This window comes from Pholcus phalangioides, unplaced genomic scaffold (assembly GCF_987345545.1).
Source record: "Pholcus phalangioides strain wild (caught in Gottingen) unplaced genomic scaffold, Ppha-v1.0 ptg000008l_1, whole genome shotgun sequence".
NCBI classification, from domain to species: domain Eukaryota; kingdom Metazoa; phylum Arthropoda; class Arachnida; order Araneae; family Pholcidae; genus Pholcus; species Pholcus phalangioides.
Window position 1 is genome coordinate 64,017,212 of NW_028301601.1, and position 27,430 is coordinate 64,044,641.

General features: G+C 40.3%; 1 protein-coding gene across 1 annotated transcript; it reads right to left on the reverse strand.

The window, feature by feature from the left end:
• LOC149084757 (cytochrome P450 2J4-like) lies at positions 1–26,955 on the reverse strand. The gene is made up of 8 exons (XM_089235187.1): positions 26,550–26,955; positions 16,872–16,999; positions 13,305–13,411; positions 12,512–12,813; positions 12,301–12,419; positions 4,594–4,849; positions 4,308–4,495; positions 1–1,392 (listed from the first exon to the last, which is right to left on the reverse strand). Exons 1-8 carry the CDS (start codon positions 26,798–26,800, stop codon positions 1,214–1,216), a joined length of 1,530 nt encoding a protein of 509 aa, XP_089091313.1. The 5' UTR covers positions 26,801–26,955; the 3' UTR covers positions 1–1,213.
• Positions 26,956–27,430: the final 475 nt, after the last annotated feature.

Below are 27,430 nucleotides of genomic sequence, written 5' to 3' on the forward strand. Positions count from 1 at the left end.
TGACCAAATAAAAATACATTTTATTATCATGACACATGCATATTATGAACCGTCACATCGATAAAATAGATGGTATATATAAAAAAAAGAAATGTTATACATCTCCGACGCACGTTATAGCAGCCCTTTCGCCATACAATGAGAGTATATATGTGTTACCATCAATTGCGATAATCGATTTTAGTTGATAACCATTCATTGTAAGAGGATTAAGGAGGGTCGCTGTAACGAATGCCTATTACAATATCTATTATATCTTTAGTGACTTGAATCTAATGATAACAACAACGAAAATAAAATTGTTCATATTATGTATATCCATATAAACTCAGAATATAACGCGATTTGCGACACTTAACAACTCGTTTGAAATCGTACAGGGTGTCCCCTAAAGACCACATACCACTCTGTGGAGGCAAGAATTTTCACTCGGGGTAGATGTCCTGACCATAAATCATAAGGAAAATATATATATATATGTACACACATGGGAGATCCAAATTGATACCCTAAACAAGGGAAACGAGGGATGTCACCAGTGTTTACCAAAAATAGTTGCCAAATACGACACGAATTGCTCTTTGTAATATTTATAAATTATGCAGTAGAAACTCTCGATGAGAAACACTTTTGTCACTTAACGGGAAGTGTCCGGAGGTATAATTCAGGGATGGCCAACTTCTTTCTGTTCGTGGGCCAACATAATGGTCAGCTACGGAGTCGCAGGCCGCACCAGTTTTGCCGCTTCTTTGTACAAGCAGCATCAAGTTGTTTTATTAAACTAATTAATTAATTATTGCATCTCTTTTGTCCCTAGAAATAAGTAGTTTGCAAGCAGTTTGTTAATCACGAATTCTGCTGTTGATACCGATAGTTCAAATAATGATCACAAATTTAACTTGATACACGGTACTTTTACCTTGTCGGAGGCTGCACAAAATTACTTCATGGACAGCATGTGGCCCGCGGACCAGCCGTTGCCCCACCCCCCGTATAATTTAACGCATTTAAAGCCCTGTTCCACGGGCCTCAAAATTTTCTGTAAATAGGACATTTTCATAAAAATAATCGGGACAAAGAGTTGATGTGATCTTTGGGGGTGCACCTTGTACATGACTGATTGTTAATAGAGATGCGTACAGTACTTTCCCTTTTTTACACCTCTATTAGGAACTAATGAGCAATAAGACGCTTTTCACACAGAGTGAGCGTGTCAATTTCTAGGGATAAGACAGAGCTCATAGGTCGTGGGCTCGAACGTAGCTCCGATGTTGCCTTCGAAATTGTGCCTCTTGCCCTCTGGGAACTTGATGTGGAATTTCTGAAGCATGGTCGTGACGTAAAGGAACACTTCAACGTTCGCCAGAGTTTCTCCGGGGCACATCCTCTTACCTGAAAGGAAATGGCACAGTTTTGAGATGGTTTTCGTACAATTTATCAATGTAATTTGACCTAAAATTTCTGGTGAACCGTTGATCCTAGAGGCATATTTCCAATTATGAAACGTATTCAAATAACCTTCAGACCTCAGATGCGCCATTCAAATTGCAAGAAGTTGTGTAGTTATTAAAATAAGAGGAATTAACTTTTTATTTGGTCCCCCTGTCTTAAAAATTCAAATTAGAAAGTTGTTGGCCAGTCTCTCCTTAGGCGAACAACAAAAATTCCACGTGTTCAAGTGCAATATTCTCTGAGACATTTGAATTCAAAAATCACTGAAAATGAAGGGAAGAACAGTATAAACTAACACACAAGCTCATTATGCTGTTCTTTCTCTCCTTTTCAACAATTCTTCGATTAAAATATCTTTGCAAAAACAAAAATTTCACTTGGGAACATGGAATTTATTTTTTGGTTCAGGAGAGACTGGGCAACAACTTTCTAATTGGAATTTTTAGAGCATTGTGACCAAATAAACCAAATAACCCAAATTAATTCTTATTTTAATAACTATACAAACCCTTGCGATTTGAATGCCGCATCTGAAATATACACTTTATTTGGATACTTTTCCTAATTGGAAGTATGCCACCAGGATCAGTTATTTGCGGCCGAGAGACAAGTAATCATCCGGTGTATTACACGGAGTACTGTCGACACCGCTTATAATAACCACGGATAATGTAATAATTCGGTTATTGTTATCACTTCTGCAAAGAACAGAGCGGACCAATATCATAACATAGGAAAAAATTCGTTAAAAGTAATCGGGACTTCGGATAATGTTACCTTTGTACCCCGAATACACAGATGTCAAAGTTGGTGTTCTCCAAGGGGAAAGTCTTAGCCCCCAATCTGTTCTTGCTGTTTATCGATGAATTGGTATCAGTCTTCAACAACAGTAAGTGTATAGGCAGTGACTCGCCTCTTCCTGTTTGCTGATGATATAGTTTTGTTTACAGATTCGCCTGCTTCCATGCGAAAGAAAATTGTCCGAGGATGATGTCACTCTCCGCTATCCATACAATGGTTTTTAACAGCAGGCGGATGCGAAGATATATTTTGAAAAGAGAGAAAATTCAACTGCTCCTGCGGGGAATCGAACCCACGTCCTTTCACTTTCCGGGTGAACTCCTTAGTTCACTAGACTCTAAAGACAACGAGTTGTGAGCTTTGGTCCGACCGTCCACGTACGGTCCCGTTCAGTGCACACGAGAACCAAGGAAAGATTGAGATATCCGTTGCCTCTGTCGTCTAGTGGTCTAGGGCAGTGTTTCTCAACCGCCGGGTCACGGCCCAGTACCGGGCCGAGTGGTCCACCGTTTCATTTATTTCCCATTAGTCATGTGTATGACTGAGCCTTCCACTCGCAAAAAAGAAAAAAACGAAATCAACCGGACCGTGGGCTTCCAAAGGTTGAGAACCACTGGTCTAGGGCGTTCACCCGGAAAGTGAAAGGACGTGGGTTCGATTCCCCGCAGGGCAGTTGAATTTTCTCTCTTTCCAAAATATATCTTCGCATCAGCCAGCTGTTAAAACCTTTGAAAGAAAATTGACCTCCTTGAGCAATTTTGCACGGATTACCATTTAAATATAAACATTGATAAGATGAAAGCCACGGTTTTCCGTAAAGGGAGAAAACGTTCAAAATGTTATCGTTAGCAAATTAAGGGGAAGAGATTGAGGTAGTCCAAAACTATGCTTATTTGGGTGTCCCATGTTCGTTGTCAGGCCTATTCGCGTTGCGACCCGTTACTTCATTTCTAAAAGCAATATTCAGCTCTTTTTCCATTCTTACTACAGCCAAAATCAATAACTTGCGTCGTGTCCAAAGACTTTCCGATACCTCAATTATATTTCCGTTCTCTCAAATTGTTCTGCCATTTGATCCCCTTGCTATCTGGAAGAACTGGAAGTGGTATACTCTTTTTACATCCAAAAAGATGGCAGCTGTTTTCAAAATTTACAACTCGCTCTCTAAAATTTCAGACTGGCTTTCATGGAGTTTAACTTTTTTTTGATAAAAAATATCCTCTCATATTGGACAAAAATTCTAGAAGTGACTCAATATAGACGTCCAGACAGTGCTTACAAAATTTTATTTGATCGAATAGAAAACTCGCTTATCAAATATAGCTGGTCTGCTCAAGTCAGAAAAATAGTTTGCGATGCCGGTTATAAATATGTCTGGGATATGCGAAATTCCGTCATTTGTCCGTAACTATCCGGGTAGAATTCTGACAGTTTACGATGACCAAATAATTCAGGGAGACATTGCACGTTTAAATAACACAGTCAAATTGTCCTTCTATGCTAATCTATCAAATAATGTTCTGCGCCATATTTATTTATGCAAATAAATATTTAATTTGAAATAAATAAATTTATTTGTATGTTTATGTGATCCATGTACGTGTCGAGCTGCTTTTGGACTGACCTTCCTATAGTGAAGGCAAATGTGTGACGTTAAAAAACACATTTTTTTCAGTTTATTTCATTCAAAATTCTGCATTGAACAAAAATTCAAGACTTTCGTTCAAGCAAAGAAAACCCCGTTTCAGAATAGAATTTAAAAAAAAAAAGATCGATTGAACATTTTGGAACCAATTACACTGGAAATAAAAACAGAGTTGCCCCGTTTTGCTAGTACAAGTTTACCATACGTCCCGTTCTACCAAACGGGATGTATGTTCACCGTACATGCATACGGGACTATTTTTCGTGTATAGTTATCATTCGGCTATTGTTGTCAGAACCCCCGAGTCCTGATGTGATCACATTAAGCAGTGTGGACTGTATTTTGAAGCAATGGATACAGATTCACTGAGTTACAGCTGCTGTAATGGATATAATTTTTTCATACTCACCGATGGTAAAAGGGATCCAGCTCTCATGTTTAACAACTTCTTTCTGGTCCTCAGACAGGAACCGCTCTGGTTTGAATACGTGAGGTTCTGGCCAATACTCGGGATCGTTGTGGACAGCATGGATGTTGGCAATAACTGTCATTCCCTGCGGTACGAAGTATTCTAAAACGCTGCTATTTTCTGTCGTGCTGCATATAAAAATAAATGATCATTAAAAAAATACACAGATTTCAACCCTTCTCCGATCGAAACGTGTTGATGACGAAGATGCATCTGCCCAACTTACTATCTCAGTAGATTGATGGGGACGACGGTCTTCCAGCGCTGTACTTCCATCAATACAGCGTTAACGTAAGGCATCTCGGTGTGGTCGGACCAGTTCGGGGTCCTCTCACGTCCCACGTGTTCCACGATCTCGTCGTACATCCTCTTCTGGACGTCCTGGTACTCAGCCATCGTCAGCAGAGTCCACTCGACTGTTGCCCTGACGGTTGTGCTACCGGCTCCAATGAGTGAAGGTGCGTTGCCTTTCAACATCGGCCCTGCAAGGATTCATGGTAAACGCTTTCATCGTTGTACTTTCCTGACAATTAATTCTCACATATAAAAATTACGAGAGTTGACAACGAAATCAACCACGGTGATAGTTCGAAGTGATTGTGATAGCCGCTAGGCGGTCGTGTGGGAATCGTGATGGACTCTCATTGCGAGGAACTCAGGTTCCAACCAAGCAGGTAGAACAGTGGTATTGGATGGTGTTCTGTGGTTTTCCAACCTCGAGGCATGAATGCCGAGCCCGTCTCCTCTTTATCACTTTAAGTGGCACAGCAGAAATCACTGAACCTCCTTTAAAATGTCATATCTTTTTAAATAAACTGTAATTTCTTCAGACCTTCTGCTGGTGCAAACTAAAGGGTATAGGGAAAATTGTTCTATTGAGAAGTCATCTCTACAAAATATTTAGACTTGTCAATGCTAAAATAAGAGGTTTTTAAGGAAGCAAGCTATCTTATCAATGCCGATCAGAAGGAAAAGTATCCGCAGAGAGCAATCAGGCAAACAAAATTTTAAATTCAAGTATAATTCGTGCGGACAATAACCTCCAAACCTGCTGCTTCCGAATTCAGATAACAGCACTTTTCGAACACATCGCACGCAATCCTCAACAATCATCTTCAAGTTAAATGTACAACATAATCCGTTATGCACTAGTCCATTATGCATTCCTTATAGGTACGTTTTTTTTATGTGCATGTGCTTTTTAGTAGTGAGTTGGTAGCGCTTGTGATCGGGTCAGAACCTCGACAACCCAACATACGTAAGGTGGGTCCACACTACACGTAATCGGGATTATTGCTCCTTCCGTTCACACACATCGGAGGGAACAAGTCTATCTTCATTTTATGATTTCTTCTTTTTTTCATATTGCGTCACGGCTTTCCGCCATGCACGATTCTTCAGGCATAGCAAAAGCATATTTGATGTAGCCTAACGGAAGTTCAGCAAATCTCTTGATTACGAACCCAAGCACAAAGGGGCAAAGTTGATCAACTCTTCCATATATGGTCTTGTGAATGTTGATATAAGAGGTGTCTAAGGATGCGAGATATCTCGTTATTGCCGCTCAAAGGGTTAATAAGCACTACCGAAATCCTTGCACGCCAAAAAACCGAACTCCCAACAGTCCGATTACCAAGAGTCTAGAAAAATGTGCTGCTTCCCGAAAGTTAAGTACGATGTTCAGCAGACTCAAATTCGCAAGTAGCCAGAATATTCGTGAAGCTCGCCTGTGAAACTTGATGAAAAAGTGTCGGGGCAATATGCAGATATCAAATGATGGCAGGCAAAAGTAATACAAATAATGCTTTATATGGGATTTTTCGGAATATCGGTTAATGTCGGACTTTGTCGAGATCATGTGCAGATCCGGCGAGTGAAATTCTCGAGCCTCATTGCAAGCCAATATTATATGTCGATGTGCTAAAGCCCATGCATCAATCACCGAAATCATATAAAACCCTTCCGACAACCTCCAACGCTATAACTGCATCTTACGCGCTCTGATAATGTGTCCTGAAATACGCCAACAAGCCAGTTTGGATGCCATAAAGGAGCACCGACGGCAATCGATCAACTAAGCACTCGTGTCACTAAAGATCAAGAGTCTTCAAAACTTATTTCTCTCCCCAATCCTACAGAAAGGAGAAGTTATCAGCACTCCCTTCTCTCTGAATCCTATATTATATTATTATATGTGTAGCTTCCACTCTATTTTGGTCTATTCCAGGATCAAGCACCTTCTCCCCTGTCTAAGGGAAGATATCACCCCCCCCCCCCACTTTGGAGGAAACGCCGTTCTAAATGGTTTCATAGGCTGTGAGAATTCTCAAATCTTTTGCGAAATCTGAGGGGTTTTTTTAACATCGATTCATTTTATGGATGCATGTTCACTCCATGACCCGTGGGACAAATGTAGCCCGTGACCTCAAACCTAATTTTACAAAAAAAATGAACTAAGCGGCACATTACCAGATCACTTATGTGACCGCGGTACAGTTCCAAATCACTTAAGTGTCCCGCGACACATGCTTTCAGATCATGCGAAAGACCCGTTGCACAGTTACAGAGTAATTAAGTGGCCAGTGGCATATTTTCGGACCACTGACGTGACTGCGTGCAATTCCACATCACTTAGTGTGTATTTCACATCATTAGGTGGACCGCGGCGCATTTCCAAATCACTTAAGTGTCCCGCGACACATGCTTTCAGATCATGCGAAAGACCCGTTGCACAGTTACAGAGTAATTAAGTGGCCAGTGGCATATTTTCGGACCACTGACGTGACTGCGTGCAATTCCACATCACTTAGTGTGTATTTCACATCATTAGGTGGACCGCGGCGCATTTCCAAATCACTTAAGTGTCCCGCGACACATGCTTTCAGATCAGCAAAGCTACATTGCCAAAATGCATGATGAAATTTCCTACATGTGTAAGCGACAGAGGGTTCTCATACTAGGGGATTTCAATTACCCGGGTATTGATTGGGAGAACCTTTCATCTGGAAATCAGTATGAAAGAGACTTTCTTAAGTTGGTGCTCGAAAATTTTTTGTATCAGCATGTATCAGAAGCCACAAGGGGTACTGCTATTTTGGATTTAGTTCTTACTAGTTCTGAGGATCTAGTTGAACATGTTTCGGTGGGGGAAGAGTTTTCTTCCAGTGATCATCGTATCGTCAGATTTCACTGTAACTTTTCCTCGGGTAAGGTTGATAACAAAAGACTGGTTCCTTGTTTTCGGAGAACTAACTTTGATGTTTTGAGAGGAAGGTTAGCGGAAGTTTTCAAAGACCGGTTGGAATCAGTAGGGGTGGTAAGTCAATGGGAAGAATTTAGTACGAAGCTGTCCTCTGTTTTGCACGACGTCATACCCTTTGTTCGAAAAAAGCGTGTTTGTACATCACACCCTCTATGGTTCACGGATAGCGTGCGGAACCTTTATCTTGAAAAGAAAAGAGCATTCAGAGAGTATAAAAGTGGACGTGGTGACCTATCATTGTTTACTGATAAAAGAAGACTGTTGAAGAAAGCGATAAGGGATAGCAAAAAGGAAGTTGAATCTAGGTTGGCAGATAACATTGGCTCTGACCCAAAATCATTTTTTCGATACGTCAATAATGGATGTAAGGGGACAGTTGGTCCCCTCTCGATAGGAGGCTCTAAGGTAGAGAGCAATGTAGGCATGTGTAGTGCTTTCAATGACTTTTTCGCGTCGGTTTTTAATGGAGATAATGATATTCGATATACGGGTGTTGCATGGGGTAATAAGACCCTCAACGATATTCAAGTAGAAGACGTGGAGGTCCTAAATCTTCTAAGAAATGTATGTGCAAGCAAAGCACCAGGGCCAGATGATATCTATCCCAGGGTTCTCAGGGAAGGTGCTAATGAATTGTTGGGGCCAGTCGCACAGATATACAGGAGTAGTGTTGCTGAGGGTATCGTCCCGAGAGATTGGAAACTGGCTAACGTTGTTCCGATATTTAAGAAGGGTAGTAGAGAAGTGGTGTCTAATTATCGTCCAGTGAGTTTGACGAGCTCCCTCTCGAAAATTTTGGAAATTATCATCAAAAGGCAGTTTGTGAAGTGGATAGACGAGAATAATGTATTGTCGGATAATCAGCATGGGTTCAGGAAGGGGAAGTCATGTGTAACTAACCTCCTTTGCTTCTATGATTACGTGACTAAGGCTTTGGGTAAGAGCAAAAATGTCGACGTTGTTTACCTTGATTTCCAGAAGGCATTCGATCGGGTACAACACGGCAAACTCTTGAAGCGTTTACACGAGATTGGAATAGGGGGCAACTTGCTGAATTGGATAGAATCGTGGTTAAGAGATAGGTCGCAACGAGTTATGGTGAACGGGGAATTCTCTGGTTGGACAGACGTCACAAGTGGAGTTCCTCAGGGAAGTGTCCTTGGCCCCATACTTTTTTCACTTTTTATCGACAAACTCGATCAGGGTATCGATGGAATTACTAGCAAATTCGCAGATGATGTGAAGCTAATGGGGGTAATCGGGAATGAAAGCGATAGGGAGTTGCTCCAGACCAACTTAAACAAGATTGTAGCATGGGCAAATGAATGGAGCATGACGTTTAGCGTAGATAAGTGCATGGTCGCTCATTTTGGTTCGAACAACCCACGGTTCTCTTACGAGTTGAATGGTGTCACTATCCCGGATGCAACTAGAGTCACCGATTTGGGAATTCTCATTGACGAGCGACTTAAGTTTTCTGAACATTGTTCAGCGGTTGTCAAAAAAGCGAATAGAATGCTTGGTCTCATTTTCAAAAAAGTCTCTTCGCGTTCTCCTAAAGTCATTCTTCCGCTTTTTCGAGGCTTAGTTCGTCCTGGACTGGAGTATGCGGTAAGGTTTTGGAGACCATACCTATAGAGGGACATAGACTTGATTGAAGGGGTGCAGAGAAGAGCTACGCGTGTCCTTATTGGCACACAGGGCTTGAGTTATGAAGAGAGACTTCATTTTTTGAATATGTTTACATTGGATGAACGCAGGTGTCGAGGAGATATGATCGAAGTGTTCAAAATATTCAATGGGATGGATAGGATGGACCATGAACTTTTAGTACACCGCCAATCAACTGCTTTTACAAGGGGACACCAGTATCGATTGGTGAGGGACAATGCAAGGTTATGGTGTCGCAGGGAATTTTTCTCTAATAGGGTTGTTAATAAATGGAATAGCTTACCCCCGGAGGTAGTAAATTGTAACACAATTGACACGTTTAAAAAGAAATACGATAAACATGTTGGGGTAAATCGAGAAGCTATCCATTCTTAGAATAAGACAACCATAAGTATTCTTTATGGGCATTGTATAATATTTTATCATGTGTATATATTGTTTATAATTTGTGTTAATTGCATTTTTAATGGGGTTGCTGTATTTTTGAAACATATGACATCCATATTTTTATGGGCATCTTTTTATCAGCCACCTCGTTGGGCATTTTGCCTGTTGTGGCGTTGTATTTGTATTTGTATTTGTATCATGCGAAAGACCCGTTGCACAGTTACAGAGTAATTAAGTGGCCAGTGGCATATTTTCGGACCACTGACGTGACTGCGTGCAATTCCACATCACTTAGTGTGTATTTCACATCATTAGGTGGACCGCGGCGCATTTCCAGATCAGAAGTGACCCATGGAACATTTCCAGATCACTTAAATGGCCAGCTACACAGCTTCAGATCATTTAAGCTTCCCGATGCACATTTACAGCTTCAAGTGACCTAAGACGGCAATATTCCATATTACTTAAGTGGTCTGCGACACTTTCACAAACCGGTGAAGTGACCCCCTCCCTCTTTCCTAAAGGTGGAAAGGATGTTATGGATCATTTAAGATGCGAATTTTAACTGGGGTTTAGGGATTCCTTGAGGGTCCTTCGAGAGTTTCCAGGGGGATTTGTGAGCTCTCACAGGTGAGAAAACAATCAACGTAGTATATCTACACTGCTGGCCACCGTAAATGCAACACCCTGAAGGAAGCATGCAAATAATATGAAATTTACAACATGCATTAGCGGAGGTGAGATATGCAAATGATTAGAATTTCAGCGCAGACGCTCATCACGCGCACCTGTGGCGCCACTTCAAAGCGCTATTTTAGGCTTGGAGATTTCGACGATTTGAAGTACGGCAATTGTGTTTTTCTTGTGGTTTTTTCAAAAAAACGATCAATTATGCCTCGTAGAAAACAGCGATCATCTTTCGATCAAGTATCCGAGTTCGACAGAGGAAGGATAGTGGCCTACCGAGATTGTGGATTATCTTTCAGGGAAATCGGTAGTCGTGTTGGACGAAACCAAACAACTGTAATGCGGATATGTGATCGTTGGATGCAGGAGGGTACGACGGACCGACGTGTTCGATCGCATCCACCTCAGTGCACCACTTCACGTGATGACAGGCGTACTGTGCGTATGGCAGTGACGGATCGCTCAGCCACATCACGAACCATAGCACAGCACATTCAGTCTGTACCGCATCATCCAGTGTCTGCGCGTACCATTCGACGCCGTTTACAGCAGAGTGGTCTGTCCGCAAGACGTCCATTGCTTCGTCTACCCTTGATGCAGAACCACAGACGTCTCCGCCGCCAATGGTGAGATGAAAGAAGGATGTGGACGGCACAATGGAATGAAATTGTCTTTACTGACGAGTCACGCTTCTGTCTGCAACACCACGATGGTCGGATTCGAGTCTGGAGACACCGTGGAGAGAGGGTACTGAACAGCTGCGTTATGCACCGCCACACTGGTCCTGCACCGGGTATTATGGTATGGGGCGGTATTGGATATCACTCTCGCACTCCTCTAGTATGCATTGCCGGTACTTTAAAAAGCCAGCGCTACATCTCCGAGGTGTTGGAGCCAGTTGTCCTTCCTTACCTTCAGGGCTTGTCCACAGCCATATTTCAACAGGATAATGCGCGACCACACGTGACACGCATTGTCCAAAGGTTCTTCGTCAATCGCCAGATTGAATTGCTTCCCTGGCCAGCTCGCTCTCCGGATCTTTCGCCGATAGAAAACATATGGTCCATGGTTGCTCAACGATTGACCCAGATTACATCCCCAGCTGCCACACCAGATCAACTTTGGCAACGCGTGGAAGCTGCTTGGTCTGCTGTACCCCAAGAACACATCCAAAGTCTCTTTGAATCAATGCCGAGGCGTGTGGCAGCGGTGATCTCCAACAATGGCGGCTACTCTGGCTACTGATTTTGGCAGGAACCACACTTCACAGAAGTCTATAAATTTAATCATTTGATGCTTGGTCAACATGTTATCTACAAAATAAATATTGTTGCGATATCTCTTGTCTTTCTTGGTGTTGCAATTTGGGTGGCCAGCAGTGTAGATCAAGTATTGAATAATATCCGGGAGTTAGTGCGAATCTTTATTTAATCAGGCAGGGATTCTTGACCTTTTCCATCCGTGACCCAAAAGCAGCAACTTGATCCATTTAGCGACCCATCGGTCTATTTTCAATTCAAAATTTCTTATTAAATTTATTTCTAATTAAGAAAATGTTTACTTTGCGGGGAAAGAAATAGTGAAACCAGTTGATGACATCTTGATGGGTGGACCAACGGGGCCTAAGCCCAGGGCCCCGAATTGAACAGAGGGTCCCAAACTATAGAAAGCTTCTACTAATTCTGAAAACTATGTATTTCATGAGACCCATCTCAAAAGCCCCTGCACCCCAAATTTGGGTCACGACACAGATCAAGAGCTCTTGGCATAAGGGGTTCGTGGAACCCAAAAGGTTAATAAACTGTATTTAAGGATTGCCTGAGGAGCACTTAAGCGATCTGCGGAACATTTTCAGATCATTAAAGTGACCAGCGGCACAGTACCAGACGTTTAGGAAATATTTGTAAGAAGTAGAGGTATACGAACTAGTGAAAGAGGTGTTTGGATCCTTGTACTGCCTCTGCTCCATCTGCAGCAGGAATCCGTCCATATAATCTCTAACGCTATTGACGTCCAGGGTGTCCTGGTGCTCATCGATCTCCTTGCTAGAAAAAAGGAATGCGAAGGAGTAATTCGTGCGCAATGTATCGAATCAGCACTGTATTACTCACATAATGTTATAGCAAATCAAACTCACTCAACGAAGTCCATGAGCTCGGCGATGGCGAACTCCAGCTTGTCGTAATCCCACAGCTTGAAGTAGAACAGCAGGTCCTTCAGCCAAGGGAACCAGGCATGAACGCTCGTCGGTCGGAAAAATCTGATGAGCTCCGTGATCACCTGGTCCAAAAGGATTCTCATCGGGTCGTGGTAATCCATTCGGCGTCCGAAAACCAGCGCCGATATGTTATTGGATGTACTAGGTGCCAGGTACCTGCGGACCTTCACTGCTTCACCTCCGAATTTTTCCAATTCGTTGACCAACTCGGCTACTTCTTCCTGCAAACAAAAAAAGATACGCGATTATACTATAAAGACATTTTTCACTGTTCGAAACACCAGTCGGGGCTTGTACTGAACGTTATCCAGGACATGTTGGGGTGGTCGAGTGGTCATAGTGACGGACTCGCATCGCGAGGTCCCGGGTTCAAAGCCCACCGTCGCCGCAGTGGTGGTCGGCTGAAGTTTGTTTTCTGTGGTTCCCAACTTCGCGATGCGAATGCAAGCCGATCTTCCCCATTAAAAAGTTTCACCGCAGAAAGCAACAAGCTGACAACGGTAAAATCATCAAACATTAGACTTCACTCATAGTTCGAAATATATGTGGTAGATGGCAGCACTATAACAAGCATTACACAGAAACAAGCTTCACGTTAGGTTCACGACACGCACATTCCAACATGTACCAATTCGTTAGAAGTTCCGCAGAGGAATATGGACGAGGTATGTGTGAGTGTGGTTTAGTAGTAGTCTCCATTACCCAAACTGACCTTTATGTGAATCTCCATCCTGGTCTTTCCGAACCCGAGATTCCTCATTACGTGGAGTGCGAAACGCCTTTGTTCACGCCAGACCATGCCGTTGTTCACGCTGAAGCCTGAGATCACAAAAAAAAAAACATTAATACATCATGAGATGGACACTATAATGTCCTATAAATACATAATTATTTTTTATTTATTATTAAAGGCAACACGAATGTATCCAAGGATGCGGGGATCGAACCCACGTCCTCTCACTTGCCGGGTGAGCGCCCTGGACCACTAGACTACAAAGGCAACGAATCTCAATTTTTCCTTAGAGCTCGTGTGTACTGAAAGGGACCGGAAAGAGTGGGTTCGATTCCCCGTAAGGGCAGTTGACTGTTCTTTCTTTCCTGAATTCGTCTTTGCATCAGCCAACTGTTATAAACTTTTGTATAGATAGGGGAGATTGACGTCATCTTTGAATAAGTCGCCATCTGGTGGCAGTGCCACATTAGTGGGCTTGACCTGAGCTGTGTCCGACCATCCATGTACAGTTCCGTTCGGTGTACACGAGCTCTAAGGAAAGAATGAAATTCGTTGCTTTTGTATTCCAGTGCGCTCACCTAGCAAGTGAGAGGACGTGGGTTCGATTCTCCACTAGGACAGTTGAATATTTTTCCTTCCTAAATTTATCTTCGCATCAGCCAGCTGTTAAAAATCTTCGAACACGAATCTAACCCAGGTGGGGGGGGGGGGGTCTTTCAACCTTTCAAACATTGCGGGTCAAATTAAACTTTCCACGCAGCCCGAGGGCCACCAAGTAATACCGTGGTATTCTAAGTGGTAACCAAGTAATACCGTGGTATTCTTGGTTATTAAAATCCCCAAATTTATTGAATTTATTTGCTCTATATTTATTTGTTTCGTTAAATTTTGATTTTTATTTATTCCCAAATAACATCAATTAATTAATTAATTTTTCAATCAATTAATGTTTTTATTAAATTTCTGACAGTTTTGAAATTATTTTTTCATAATTTAAATTTTTCATTAATTATGAAATTATTTCCTTCAAAAAATTTCTAATTTTTTTCATGAATTATTACAAGTAACAATTCTGAAATTACTCTTGTCAATTGAATTATTTCTCTCTATAATTCTATAACTATTTTTTCATTGATTATAAATTTTCATAAGTTAAGAAAATTGTTATTATTTTAATAATTCTAAAATTATTTCTTTCATTCAGGCTTTTTTCAGCATCTTTGTAAATTCTGTAATTATGTATATGTTTTGAATGCCGAATTTGGCCACCGAATTCGTTACGACGGCTCTTTTGATGCAATCAAATGCGCAGAATTACTATTAAACCTGGAAAGTATATCTCACAGTCCTAAATATACAACATTACAGATTTTAGTGGCCAGAGCTCTCTTTAACGATTTTTTTTTTGGAATATGATTGTTTTTTTATGTAAAGTAGCTGTTTCCTAACAAATACAAATACAACGCCACAACAGGCAAATTGCCCAACGAGGTGGCTGACTTAAGAACATCATGGATCCCCGAGCCATTTTTTGGAGGTCCTACCTACTACTGCTACACCACACAACCCCCCACCCCCGCGGAACCCCCAACGAATCGGTACATGCGGGAATGTGCGTGTACGTGTAGTGAAACCTGACGTTAAGTTTTTTTTGTTTCTCTGTAATGCTTGTTATGACTCAGAATTAAATTTTACAGAAGGGCTCACGGAAAAATATTTTTCTTTATGTGTTCTTGATAACACGTTTTTGTGCTCTCGATACGCAGCAAATTGTTATTTAAACACTAGATATGCTGTGTTTCTACCCATTTGAAGAGTAATTTCAAAATAAAGATTAATAAACGCATAATTAAAGAAGATAGCTTGTTAAGCAAACCTGGCCTCGAGTAAGAAAAATGACTTATGAGTGACAAATAGCGGTGTCCTTGTGAAGCTACACTGCTGGCCACCGTAAATGCAACACCCTGAAGGAAGCATGCAAATAATATGAAATTTACAACATGCATTAGCGGAGGTGAGATATGCAAATGATTAGAATTTCAGCGCAGACGCACATCACGCGCGCCTGTGGCGCCACTTCAAAGCGCTATTTAAGGCTTGGAGATTTCGACGATTTGAAGTACGGCAATTGTGTTTTTCTTGTGGTTTTTTCAAAAAAAACGATCAATTATGCCTCGTAGAAAACAGCGATCATCTTTTGATCAAGTATCCGAGTTCGACAGAGGAAGGATAGTGGCCTACCGAGATTGTGGATTATCTTTCAGGAAAATCGGTAGTCGTGTTGGACGAAACCAAACAACTGTAATGCGGATATGTGATCGTTGGATGCAGGAGGGTACGATGGACCGACGTGTTCGATCGCATCCACCTCAGTGCACCGCTTCACGTGATGACAGGCGTATTGTACGTATGGCAGTGACGGATCGCTCAGCCACATCACGAACCATAGCACAGCACATTCAGTCTGTACCGCATCATCCAGTGTCTGCACGTACCATTCGACGCCGTTTACAGCAGAGTGGTCTGTCCGCAAGACGTCCATTGCTTCGTCTACCCTTGATGCAGAACCACAGACGTCTCCGCCGCCAATGGTGAGATGAAAGAAGGATGTGGACGGCACAATGGAATGAAATTGTCTTTACTGACGAGTCACGCTTCTGTCTGCAACACCACGATGGTCGGATTCGAGTCTGGAGACACCGTGGAGAGAGGATACTGAACAGCTGCGTTATGCACCGCCACACTGGTCCTGCACCGGGTATTATGGTATGGGGCGGTATTGGATATCACTCTCGCACTCCTCTAGTATGCATTGCCGGTACTTTAAAAAGCCAGCGCTACATCTCCGAGGTGTTGGAGCCAGTTGTCCTTCCTTACCTTCAGGGCTTGTCCACAGCCATATTTCAACAGGATAATGCGCGACCACACGTGACACGCATTGTCCAAAGGTTCTTCGTCAATCGCCAGATTGAATTGCTTCCCTGGCCAGCTCGCTCTCCGGATCTTTCGCCGATAGAAAACATGTGGTCCATGGTTGCTCAACGATTGACCCAGATTACATCCCCAGCTGCCACACCAGATCAACTTTGGCAACGCGTGGAAGCTGCTTGGTCTGCTGTACCCCAAGAAAACATCCAAAGTCTCTTTGAATCAATGCCGAGGCGTGTGGCAGCGGTGATCTCCAACAATGGCGGCTACTCTGGCTACTGATTTTGGCAGGAACCACACTTCACAGAAGTCTATAAATTTAATCATTTGATGCTTGGTCAACATGTTATCTACAAAATAAATATTGTTGCGATATCTCTTGTCTTTCTTGGTGTTGCAATTTGGGTGGCCAGCAGTGTATTTTGATGTTTAGGGCAAGAGAAAAACATGAAATTGCATTTTGTACGTTCTCAATATTTCAAATTTTCCGTTTACATAATGGTGCACAGTCACGTCTAGTTAAAATTCTATACCATGCAGAGGAAAAATAACATACCACATCAATATTTTATTCGTGTAACTTGAGCTGTGAATATATTATTAAGCCTATATACTAACTTGTAGCTCCTTTGAGGAGATGGTTCGGTGGATTGGGTGGACGTCCGTTGAAGGCCTCTTTGTAGAAAGCATCCTTGACCGATGGAAAGTCATTGAGCACCAGCACATCACGTTCGCCGAGTTTCACTCTGTGTGTAGAAATGTTCGAAAATTAATAACAATCAAAGAAAATTTGTAGTTTTCCTCGTAGAATCACATTGTATTGACTTGTGAAGTTTCATCCAACATGGTTGTACACTACACAAGTATCTTGTAGCCGTTTTGAGAGTGGAAGTACAGTGCACAAATTAAAAAAAATCTAAATTTCTATACGGCCCCCCGTCCTCTAACTTCCAATTAGAAAGTTGTTGCACACACACAATGTCTCTTCTGAGTCCAACAACAAAAAATTCCACGTCTTTCACTTCGATATTCACAGAGATACTCGATTCGCAGGGGCTTCCTAGATGAGGTACAGATACACTTGCAGTCCTGTTATGATTACACTCATCGCTTCACTGGTTTCGCTCATATCGAAAAACAAACGGTACCAAGGGTAGCAAAGCTGATCTTGCTGATTTTGGGTCGTGGCTGAAGAACCCCTGATTCAAGGCGTTTCACTGTGTTATTAAATTTCATTAAAAATGAAGATGCTGAATCAAAACTGTTGGTCAGTTCTTTTCAGGTGGTGCATCAAATAATCAATCAATAAATTCGAATAATTTCCATCATTTTACAGCGTTTAAAATACGTTATCGAAAATAAGTGCCGAAATATACAGGGTATCCTGTAAGCCCTTATTCGGCTTTTTATCTCATAAACCGTTCGTCGTAGAGGTATGTTTCCAATTTAAAAGAATGCTGAAAATATGTTCAAAAATCACTCTGTACGAGTTTGAGAGTTAAAATTCAGTGTGCCATAAACTAAAAAAAAAAATCTAAATTATTTTACGGTCTCCCTGTCTTCCAACTTCTAATTAGGACGTTGCTGCCCAGTCTCTCCTAAGACCTGAAAAAAAACCTCATGTTTTAACCGCAATATTTCAGTGAGATATTGGAATTAAAAAATTGGAGAAAAGTTGGGGACGAACAGCATAAACGGGGGGAAAAGAGCGTTGTCCATTAGTTTTTGCTGTTGTTTTCCAACTTTTCTCCGTTTTTTAAATTCGAATATCTCAGTGAATATTTCGCTTTAAAACATGGGGTTTTTTGTTGTTGGACTCAGAAGAGATAGGGCAACAGCTTTCTAATTGGAAGTAAGAGGACGGGGGACATTATAAAAATTCAGATTTTTAATTTTGTGACACACTGTATTTCCATTTTGAAAGCTGACACAGAGTTATTTTTATTCGCATAATGCTGTGGGTTTATTCTATAAATAATCAAATGACACAAAATAACGGAAAAGACAGTTTGTGGAAAATCTCTCATCATCCAGTTACTTCCAGAAAGTAACAAGAATACAGTTTTCTCTATCGCTTATATCTTTGCGTATTTTCATGATATTCAATTGTAACTTTCAAAAAATTTACTCTGTATAGTTGGCAACGAAATTATAAAACATAAAACATATATTTCACGCATGTGCGTACGTATAAATTACTTTCTTTAAATGCTTATTAATATCCAATTGTTTCAGTATCCCTTTGAAACCCAAGCGTTCATTTTTTGGAATTCTCAAGATGTTTTTGTATTTTCCATACTCAAAAATACATTAAAAACATAAATGTCATCAAATCTTTATTATTTCAATTTTTTTTTTTTTTTTTTTTTTTTTTTTTTGTGAACAAATTAGCTTCGTTCAGTTTTTTACAGTCAAGATGATACAGGGTATATGCCTATGTATATGATGCAGGGTTTTTTCTCAATGTAAAAAAATTCTACATTGAGAAAAAAGCAATCCACACATTCATATACATGAGTGTCTGAAAGGGGTTTAATATGTAATTTTTATGTTGTCAAGTTAAGTTGTGAGTTTCGTAGAATTTGGTTGAAAATTCCCTTTTTATAAGCAAAAAACGTGCGATGAAAATTAGAATTTTTGGAAGAAACATCCATATCTTTGAGTGCGAAAATGCGCGCATTTTTCACAAAAATGCATACACACATTGAAAATAGCCAGTAAAATATTTAGTAAAAGAAGTTATAAATCATTTGCAGCTGTTTGTAATATAGGGTTCATAAAAAAAAAAATAATAATAATAATAATATTTAATTTTTTGTCGGTACCCTAAATGCACGCGTGACTAAATTTTCCCTGGAAATTGTGAGTACAGACATGGGGTTTACATCAAGGAATCTTTAGCGCATGGCCTGCGGGCCACATGTGGTCCTCGGAGCTTTTTATCGTTGCCCACCGACCATTTTTATTCAATGGCTAATAATACTAAAGGACGAGCAAAATTTAAAGTAATACAGTCAATCCCGTTTATAACGTTTTCCCGCTTAGTACGACTCATTTTCGTGTTCTCAACTCTAAGTAATTCTCATTACGATTTAAGATTTCCCGTTTAAAGTGTTTTCCCACTTACAAAGTTTTTCATGCCGGTCTTTTGAAAAGCTTTAGAAGCGGGATACAATGTAATTTAATTGAGCCCACTGACTACTGAAAGCTATATTGCGGCAGCATTTTTTAAAGAAATAATTTAAAGATTTATTGAAGTAATTAATTTCAAGATTTATTCAAATAAATAATGCCAAGGTATAATGAAAAGGAAATAATTTCAAAATATTGAAGAGGAATAATTTTTGAATTACCGAAATATACTATAAAAGTGAGTAATTATAGAATCACTTGTGTGTGTGTGTGGATTCTTCTTACAATTATAAATACTTCAGTATGAATTGGTGGCCCAAAGACTTCGTGCGAAGTGTCAATTTGACTCACGATGTCTGAAAGGTTGAAGACTCCTGGTTTACATGATGAAAATTTCAGAACAATTTGTCAAATATTTTTCTAGGAATTCGAAAAGATCGTTGAACTCTCTCAAATCGTTCACTGACTTATGACTATATTCTGTCTCTGGGTATCATCTGGTTAGCTTCTTCTCCATCAATGCTCAAACCTGATTAATTCAATACCTCGTTTGAATAGGGGGTTCGTCGCGACGTAACGATTATCGTCGACGTCTCGAGAGCTTTTCCAAAGAACGAAGGGAAAGGGGATATTAAGGCGTTTGTATTTCTTTCCTGCAGGATAATCACTGAAGGGATCCCTCTTTTGTTTTCTTATTTCCCTTTAACCCCTAAAGAAATCTACCGGAACCTGCCTCGAAACCCTTAAAAGAAGAAACAATGGCGTAGCTTCCCATCCACAGCTGCGTTTTCTGTTAAAAAAAAAAGGGAGAGAGAGAGTGAGACAATTCGACGCAATTACAAATCCAACGATAAAGAATGGCGCATTTCCCGAGACAATCGGCGTTATCATTAAACCTGGGGCAGATCGATGTCCCCTGGAGGACTTTTTTTCTTCAAGGAGAGAGGAAATTGTTTGCAACGATCCAGAATAGGGCGAAGTGAATCTTCTTCTTGGATAAAGACTTCCATGAAATGCCATTAATTTCACTCCCTCTTTCATTTCTACGAAAAGATACTGCTCCCTCTCACATACGTCTTAGGCATAACAGAAAGTGATGCAAAACAGCATCTATGAAACCTAGAATTCCCTCGGCGTACGTCTGTGCTGATGATACCAGGAAGTCTGGTATGAGTGGTTCGGTTTATGAGGAGCGTGATTGGAATGGGCTTCAAGCGTAATACATATATATACGCACATCCCTAGGGTAAGGTCTTTTCTAGGAGAAATATTTCTTAGATCATTTTTGCGAGGAGTTCCGTCCCTAATGGATAATTGTTAGGACCTCATGGACGGAAAATGCCTAATCACTAATTTTCTCTCTTTTGCGTTCTCATTACGATGCCAGTATCGAATGTGTTAGGTTGCCGTTAGGTGGTCGAAAGTTTGTGATTAGGCCCCAGGTTTGAACCGGAGGAAGAAAATAAAATAAGATATTTTTAATCTAACTAGCTTGAGGCAACCACCGATAGATGGCAATGGCACCTGGCCATGTATGTAATATATCTTTCTCAAGATCAATAAATGGTTAGGTTTCCCGGAGGCACCAGAGTCCCCAGGGACAATGTGCATATATCGCTGAATGTGACAGAGCCTGGGTGTCTCTCGGTTCCTATCACTATCACCGATACATGGCGCCTTCATTTTCATCCCAACTCATGGCAGTAAATTGCAGTATAGTGATATTGCCGGAGTTGTTGTGTGGTGAAGTAGTATCGAATGCGAAATGGCCATAAGCATATTCCGATGAACAGCTGAAATCCCTCTGTACAGTAGACTAGACTTTCGGTAATCCGGCCGTGTGGTGATCCGGCCCGTCAAGTAATAAGGCGTTTTTTAGGGGCGTCCCCTCTTATATTTTTTTGCATGCAACCCCCGAAGACATGAATATAATGATACTGGTAAAAAGACTCATGTATATACAAGAAAGGCCGCCAAATACAAGCATTTCATGAATTTTAAAAAAATACATGTAAAATAACATGCATGTTTTCTTTGGGCCTTCGCCTCCCCACCCATAAAAGATGTAAACATGTATTACAAGAAAGTTTATATTATTTACAAATGGCTCTTTTTCCAATTGTAATCCTTTCAGTAATTCTATACACCCTGGTATGATATGTGCGTGGATTTGAGAGAGTCTACTGCACTACATCATTCTAGCACATGAAAGAAGAGCATACTACTACTTTATCACACACCAACTTCGGTCATATCGTCATACAGTTATTTACTACCGATGTCGTTTGGGTCGGAAATGATGGTGCCAACTATCGGTGGTCACCCCAAGTTTGGCAGGGAATCTATGTTCTTTCTTGTTATCGAACTCACGGATCGGACGTTAGCCTCCATGGTGGCTCATATTTCAAAAAATATTTGTTAGATGGCAGCACTCAGCACTATAACAAGCATTACACAGAAACAAGCTTCACGTTAGGTTCACAACACGGACATGCACATCCCAACATGTACCAATTCGTTAGAAATTCCGCAAAGGAATATGGACGAGGTGCATGTGTAGTTTAGTAGTAGTAGCCTTCATGGTACTAGACGAGCATCTTAACACTGCACCATTCGGGCGGGAAAAAATAGAACAATTGGATTACACTCAGAAGGGAAGATTTGGCAAACATGAATTTTTCAGTATCTATTTCAAACCCCTGCACTATTCGATCTACGAACGATTATTGATCCGGGTTCGGCCTTTCTTGCTTGGGCAGTGATTATGTCTTCTCATTCAAGATTCGTTCAGTCTCCTACCAGTTAATGGCTGGTTAGGCTCTAGAGTAGAGGCATCTTAATGCTGTGGGACAGGCAGCTCGATTCAATAATGAGAGATGAGTATGGTTAGATGTTCATGAGTAAACTTACCTACAAACCTTTTCCCTTAGAAACAGGATTCAAATCTTTCTATAGCAATTAGAGATTCAAAGTATCAGCGGTCCAAGAAAAGAGTTTAGGTTAACCCATCATATGCCAAAGTCATTATTTAACGTTTTCAAAAAAAATTACATAAAAATGATAACATAAATGAAATATATATATATATATTAAAGGAAAACTATAATGAAAAAAGTTTTCTTCTGAATTAAAATTATTAATTAATTAATTAATCATCATTTATTATCATTTATTAAATATTTTTGGAAATATTTATTGAGTTTGTAACGTTTATAGCAGTCAGTTCAAAATTTAGATACAGAAATCAAAATTAGAAACATCAAAATTAGGTAATGCCCAAAATTAGGTTCAGAAATGATTAAACAATCGTCCCAAAAAGGAAGAGTGGTAAATAATGGGTTAATGCCTTCAAAGTAACCTTAATACCAGACAAAGATTGGTCGTCTATAAAACTGTTCTTGTTGGAGAAGATATCAGAATCAAAACTTTGATAAACATTCCAATAGTCAGTCCATGTTCAGGACACTCTTGGGATGGGGATTAAATTCTCTCGTGTTACTCCTATCCTTTTTTACGACACCTTGAAGGGCGGCACACACCCACACAGATGGGTCTGGAATCTGTTCTACAACTAATATTTGAATATAATTTTATGACTGAAATATCTCCCACTGCCGAGACGCTCCATGGCCGATTTCATGGAAATTCACAATGTCAAAACACTCCTCCCCCCATAAATCTTCGTTTCGCCCCATGCTCCCGAAGCACCGCTTACCCATTCCGTAACGAAAAATGCCGCAAAGCCAACCCTACTCCCCCCCCCCCATTGCCCCTTCGCGTACACGTGAGAAAAAGGAAGAAGGAGGAGGAAAGAAAAAATATATAAAAGGAAAAAGCATCATAGATAACGTAGTTAAGAGAGTTTTTAAAGTATATTTTCACCATTACCCTACGTGTTTTCTTATGATCTTGCATGTATATAGTAGAAAGATACATTATATGTGAGGGAAAAACTCATCAACAGCAGTATAGAAAAAAAAGGAGGGAAAGAAAAAGCAACTTCCTCTCTTTGATAGAGGGTTACTATAAAGTTTCGTGATGGTGGAGAGAGAGGAAAGAAAACGCAGAGAACTTGTTTGAATTTATTTCACTGGTGTATGAACGTAATATTACGCCCATGATCTTAAAGAGGTTAATGGTGCCCTGAATTGCTCAGACACACGAGGCTAATTTCAAAGCGTAAAGACATTCCTTGGCTAATTTCATGTGGTTCCTCACACAACTAAAGTAATCCTATTGGAAACGTTAGAGTGAATTTTGAGCATTTTTCACAACTCGCTCTTTTAATCTTATTGTGCCACCAACCTTTTGTTGAGTCACAAAAGAAACCCACCTGTACAAAGAAAGGATAATATTTACAGATGATATGATGGAACCGTTTCTGTGTCTGGGGGGGGGGGGTCATTTAGACATATTTACACAAAATAGACAAGAGACAATAGAAAAAAAAACATCTTTGTTTTCTCTTATGATAAACGAATACTTTTATCACACTTGTTGACGGTGCCACTTATCAGCTACGGACCGATCTTCTTATTGTCTCTGCTTCGTTATAGAAATATGTTAACAAAAATAAGCTCTTATCTGTTTACCAACGCGCTCTAAATTAGCAGCAAATGGCAAATTTTTCGGGTTGAAAAAGATAAACGAACCTTCGAAGGATTGAGACAGAGTTCATTGAACTTATACTATTTGATAAGCATTATCTATCTCTCTCTCTCTTTCTCCTATAAAAAAAAAATGAAAATCCGGTCCATGACCACGACCATCCGAACCTCGACTTCCGTGTTGCAGATCTGGTAAAAAGCAATATAGATTATAGAGAAGAGACAGAGTCCAACATTTGCGAACCGATACATTGAATTCTCATAGGCCGGGTTCACACTGGCGCGATGCGGCAAACGATGCAGCATGCAACTCGGCGTGGATTAGTTAAAAACCTGAGTTTAAAGTTTTTGACCAATCCGCGTCGAGTTGCATGATGCGATGCTTGCCGTATCGCGTCAGTGAGAACCCGGACTTAAGAAAATACAACGTGATTGATCGGATGACACTTAAATCAGTTTTTTGTTCTCTGCGCGTATTTCGTTCCAGAATTTAAATAAGACTTTGACGTATCAAAGGTGGACAATCACAAACATCTATATAAGAACCGAAAATTAAGATAGCCATTGAAATCGAAAATAACAAGCCATGAAACCAGAGAAGATCTAAAGATCCAATTAAATTAATGTTTGAAGCAGACATCACCCATGGTGGCATTTACATATAATTCTAAACATTTTTTAGTTTTTTTATGCAGTAAAACCTCGATTACCCGGGTTAATGGTGGGGCATCCTGGTTAACAGGAAACGGTGGTTGAACCACCAGAAATAAAAATTCAATCGTGACATGTAGTAGTAATCACAAAATAGTTCAAATAAAATATATATCTGGGCATTTTTTGGGTATTAAGTGAATATTCAGTGTATATTCTCATGTTATTCATGTCAATCAACCATGATTCGAAATAAGAAAAGACTAAAAAAAAACCAAAAAGCACCTTATTTACGCAATCACATATTTGCAGTATTAACTGGGCTAGATTCCCGGCCGACAAAAGAGGCATTTGCCTTCTGGTTGGGTAAAGGGTTTCTTACAATTTTATTCCCAAAATATAAGCAGCGTATATTTGCTTGCAAACCAAACATCTTTGATTGCTTTTATGTAAGTCCCAAATGCCCCTTTTTTCACGGGCCATTTTAGGTCAAATATCGCAACTTCCAGAATAAAAAGCAATTAAATTTTGGGCTTCCTACACGTTGTCATTACAAACAGCCACTACTTTCTGTCTTTTTTGTTTCTTGTTCGTTTTTTGTCATAAAAGACAACTTTTTACGAAAAAAAAGTTTGAAAAAAAAAGTAATCCACATAATATATCATAATTTCATAATAATACTTTCTAATTTCCAAATTACATTGCTAATATTAATATACATAGGGAAGCAACGTCAGTAAACCCAAAAAGTTTTTTCCCTATATATATTATCTGACTCAGAAGGGAATTTATTTCTATTGCTAATATTATCGACACCAATAATTTCTTATTCGATTTTCTTTTACCTTTCGTGATGTTTTAAAATTTTTTGCACTTCGGTTAATGCGATTCGCAGATAATCATCTCCCGGATATATATGGAGTGCATTCGCGTAATATGGAATACCATTTTTGTATTTTCTATTATTCCAATTTGAATCATGGTAGAAACCTGAAACCTGTATTTCTACAAAACCGTTAAGGTGGGCCCGCAAAGAACAGGACACACATTATTTCTAGACCTTTCCTCTTTTATGTTACTAAACTTCCCATTTTGAGGACACATTCCAGCCCAACTCAGATAATACTTATGGCATTCCATGTTACCCTACATACCATTTGTGAAATAATAGCGTTCCATCTAACCGGAGAGAATCGTAACCTAAAAATTAGCACACAGCATAATAAAATAAAACACTTATGATGTACATTGTGCTTAGTTTCAAACTAATGGCCACATTTCCAATAATTAATAAGCACCTTTGTAAACTTGCCTCAGAAAATTTCAGGAAGTAGAAAAACAAATATTCCCCTATAGCAGCCGTGTTGTTGGGGACAACCGAGAGACACTGACTCTGTAGCAGGAGTGGCCAGCTTCTCTCTGTTCGAGAACCAAGATAATGGTCAGACACAGGAGTGTCGCGGGCCACACCAAGGAACAAAACTCCGGTGTATAAGCCGCATGCATAAGGGGGTGAAGAGGACTCCGACATACAAGCCGTACACAGTTGATTGCTAGGATGGAGCACGCGGGATCGACGTTTGCAGGGGGCACAAAATGCTTGGTGGGGGAACGGGGGGACAGATTTTTCTCCAGGAGAAAAATTTGAAGTTACTAATCTTCAAAAAGAATGTAAATTTATAGAAATTGATTAAAATAGCACACAAAAGATATTTTCTTTTGGTATTTCAATTTTTTCGAAAATATTACTTCTTTAAAATTTTTGATTCGCTTGGGGGGGGGGGGACGAGCCACATAGACATACGTCTCTGGGCTTGAGCCCTCTCAGCCTCCCCCATGTGGAGGTACTTAACAATTAATACGACTATATTATATACAGTATATATACATAATTTTTCATTATTACCTGAATATTGGTCCGAATTTCTTGCGGAGCTTGGCGAACCCTTTGACGTAATCAGTGCCGAGGAAAGGAAGGTAACCGAAGTATGGCAAGTTCAATTTAGGACCTGGGGCCAAATTCAGTTTCTTCTTCGGCTTGTTCAGCAACCAGTGCACCATGCAACCGACCGTGAAGGCGACTAGAAGCGTCGAAGTGGCCAAGTGAGCCCTGGCCCATACGGCCAGTTGTGATAGTAGAAAATCAGCGGCGTACATCTATCTCTTAAGACTCCTACTCTTGAGGACGAGAAAAATAACAATGAAGCCCAAGAACGAGGAGACCGATTTTTCGTCTCGGTGTTATCGCCGTGTTAGACCGATGCTCCAGTTTTAGGTTCTTAACTGCACTTCACGTATCTTAGTATGTGTTTGTGTGCGATAAGAAGTTCCACTTTTTCTTTCTCGACCGAATCATGTGCTCAAATGTTTGTTCGTTCGTTATTCGTATCAATCAACCCGAAAAACATGAGCACGTGCATATTTTCATCATACTTGTTTAGCCAACGAGTCGCACCAAGAGAGCTTAATTTCTCGATATATCAATTCTTCATGAATACAAATTACATTCAAAACTGGTTCCAGGTAGATCGATGCATCCATCTCACCAGAATGGCCCATGTCTAGGCAGCCTTCGACTGCCACATTCAAAACAACGTTGACATTGAGATTTCCGCATACATAAGGTTATTTTGCGAGTTGCACCAGAAGTAGAGTTCGATATCGTTGTGGCCTTGAGGTTGGTCTCGATGAAGGATCTCCGTTCCACGAAACTGCGAATAGATAACTCGAAATCCGCGTGGGTTTCATTTCTAACACAAACTTTACTAGCCCGTCTAGTTACAGCAA

Bases quoted from the DNA above. Each gene is read 5' to 3' on its own strand.
- LOC149084757 (XM_089235187.1), bottom strand. From the start codon at position 26,800: ATGTACGCCGCTGATTTTCTACTATCACAACTGGCCGTATGGGCCAGG. The intron at 17,000-26,549 runs GTAATAATGAAA...TTCTACACACAG, and splicing joins AAATTCGGACCAATATTCAG to AGTGAAACTCGGCGAACGTG. The intron at 13,412-16,871 runs GTTAGTATATAG...TTGTGATCTCAG, and splicing joins TCTCCTCAAAGGAGCTACAA to GCTTCAGCGTGAACAACGGC.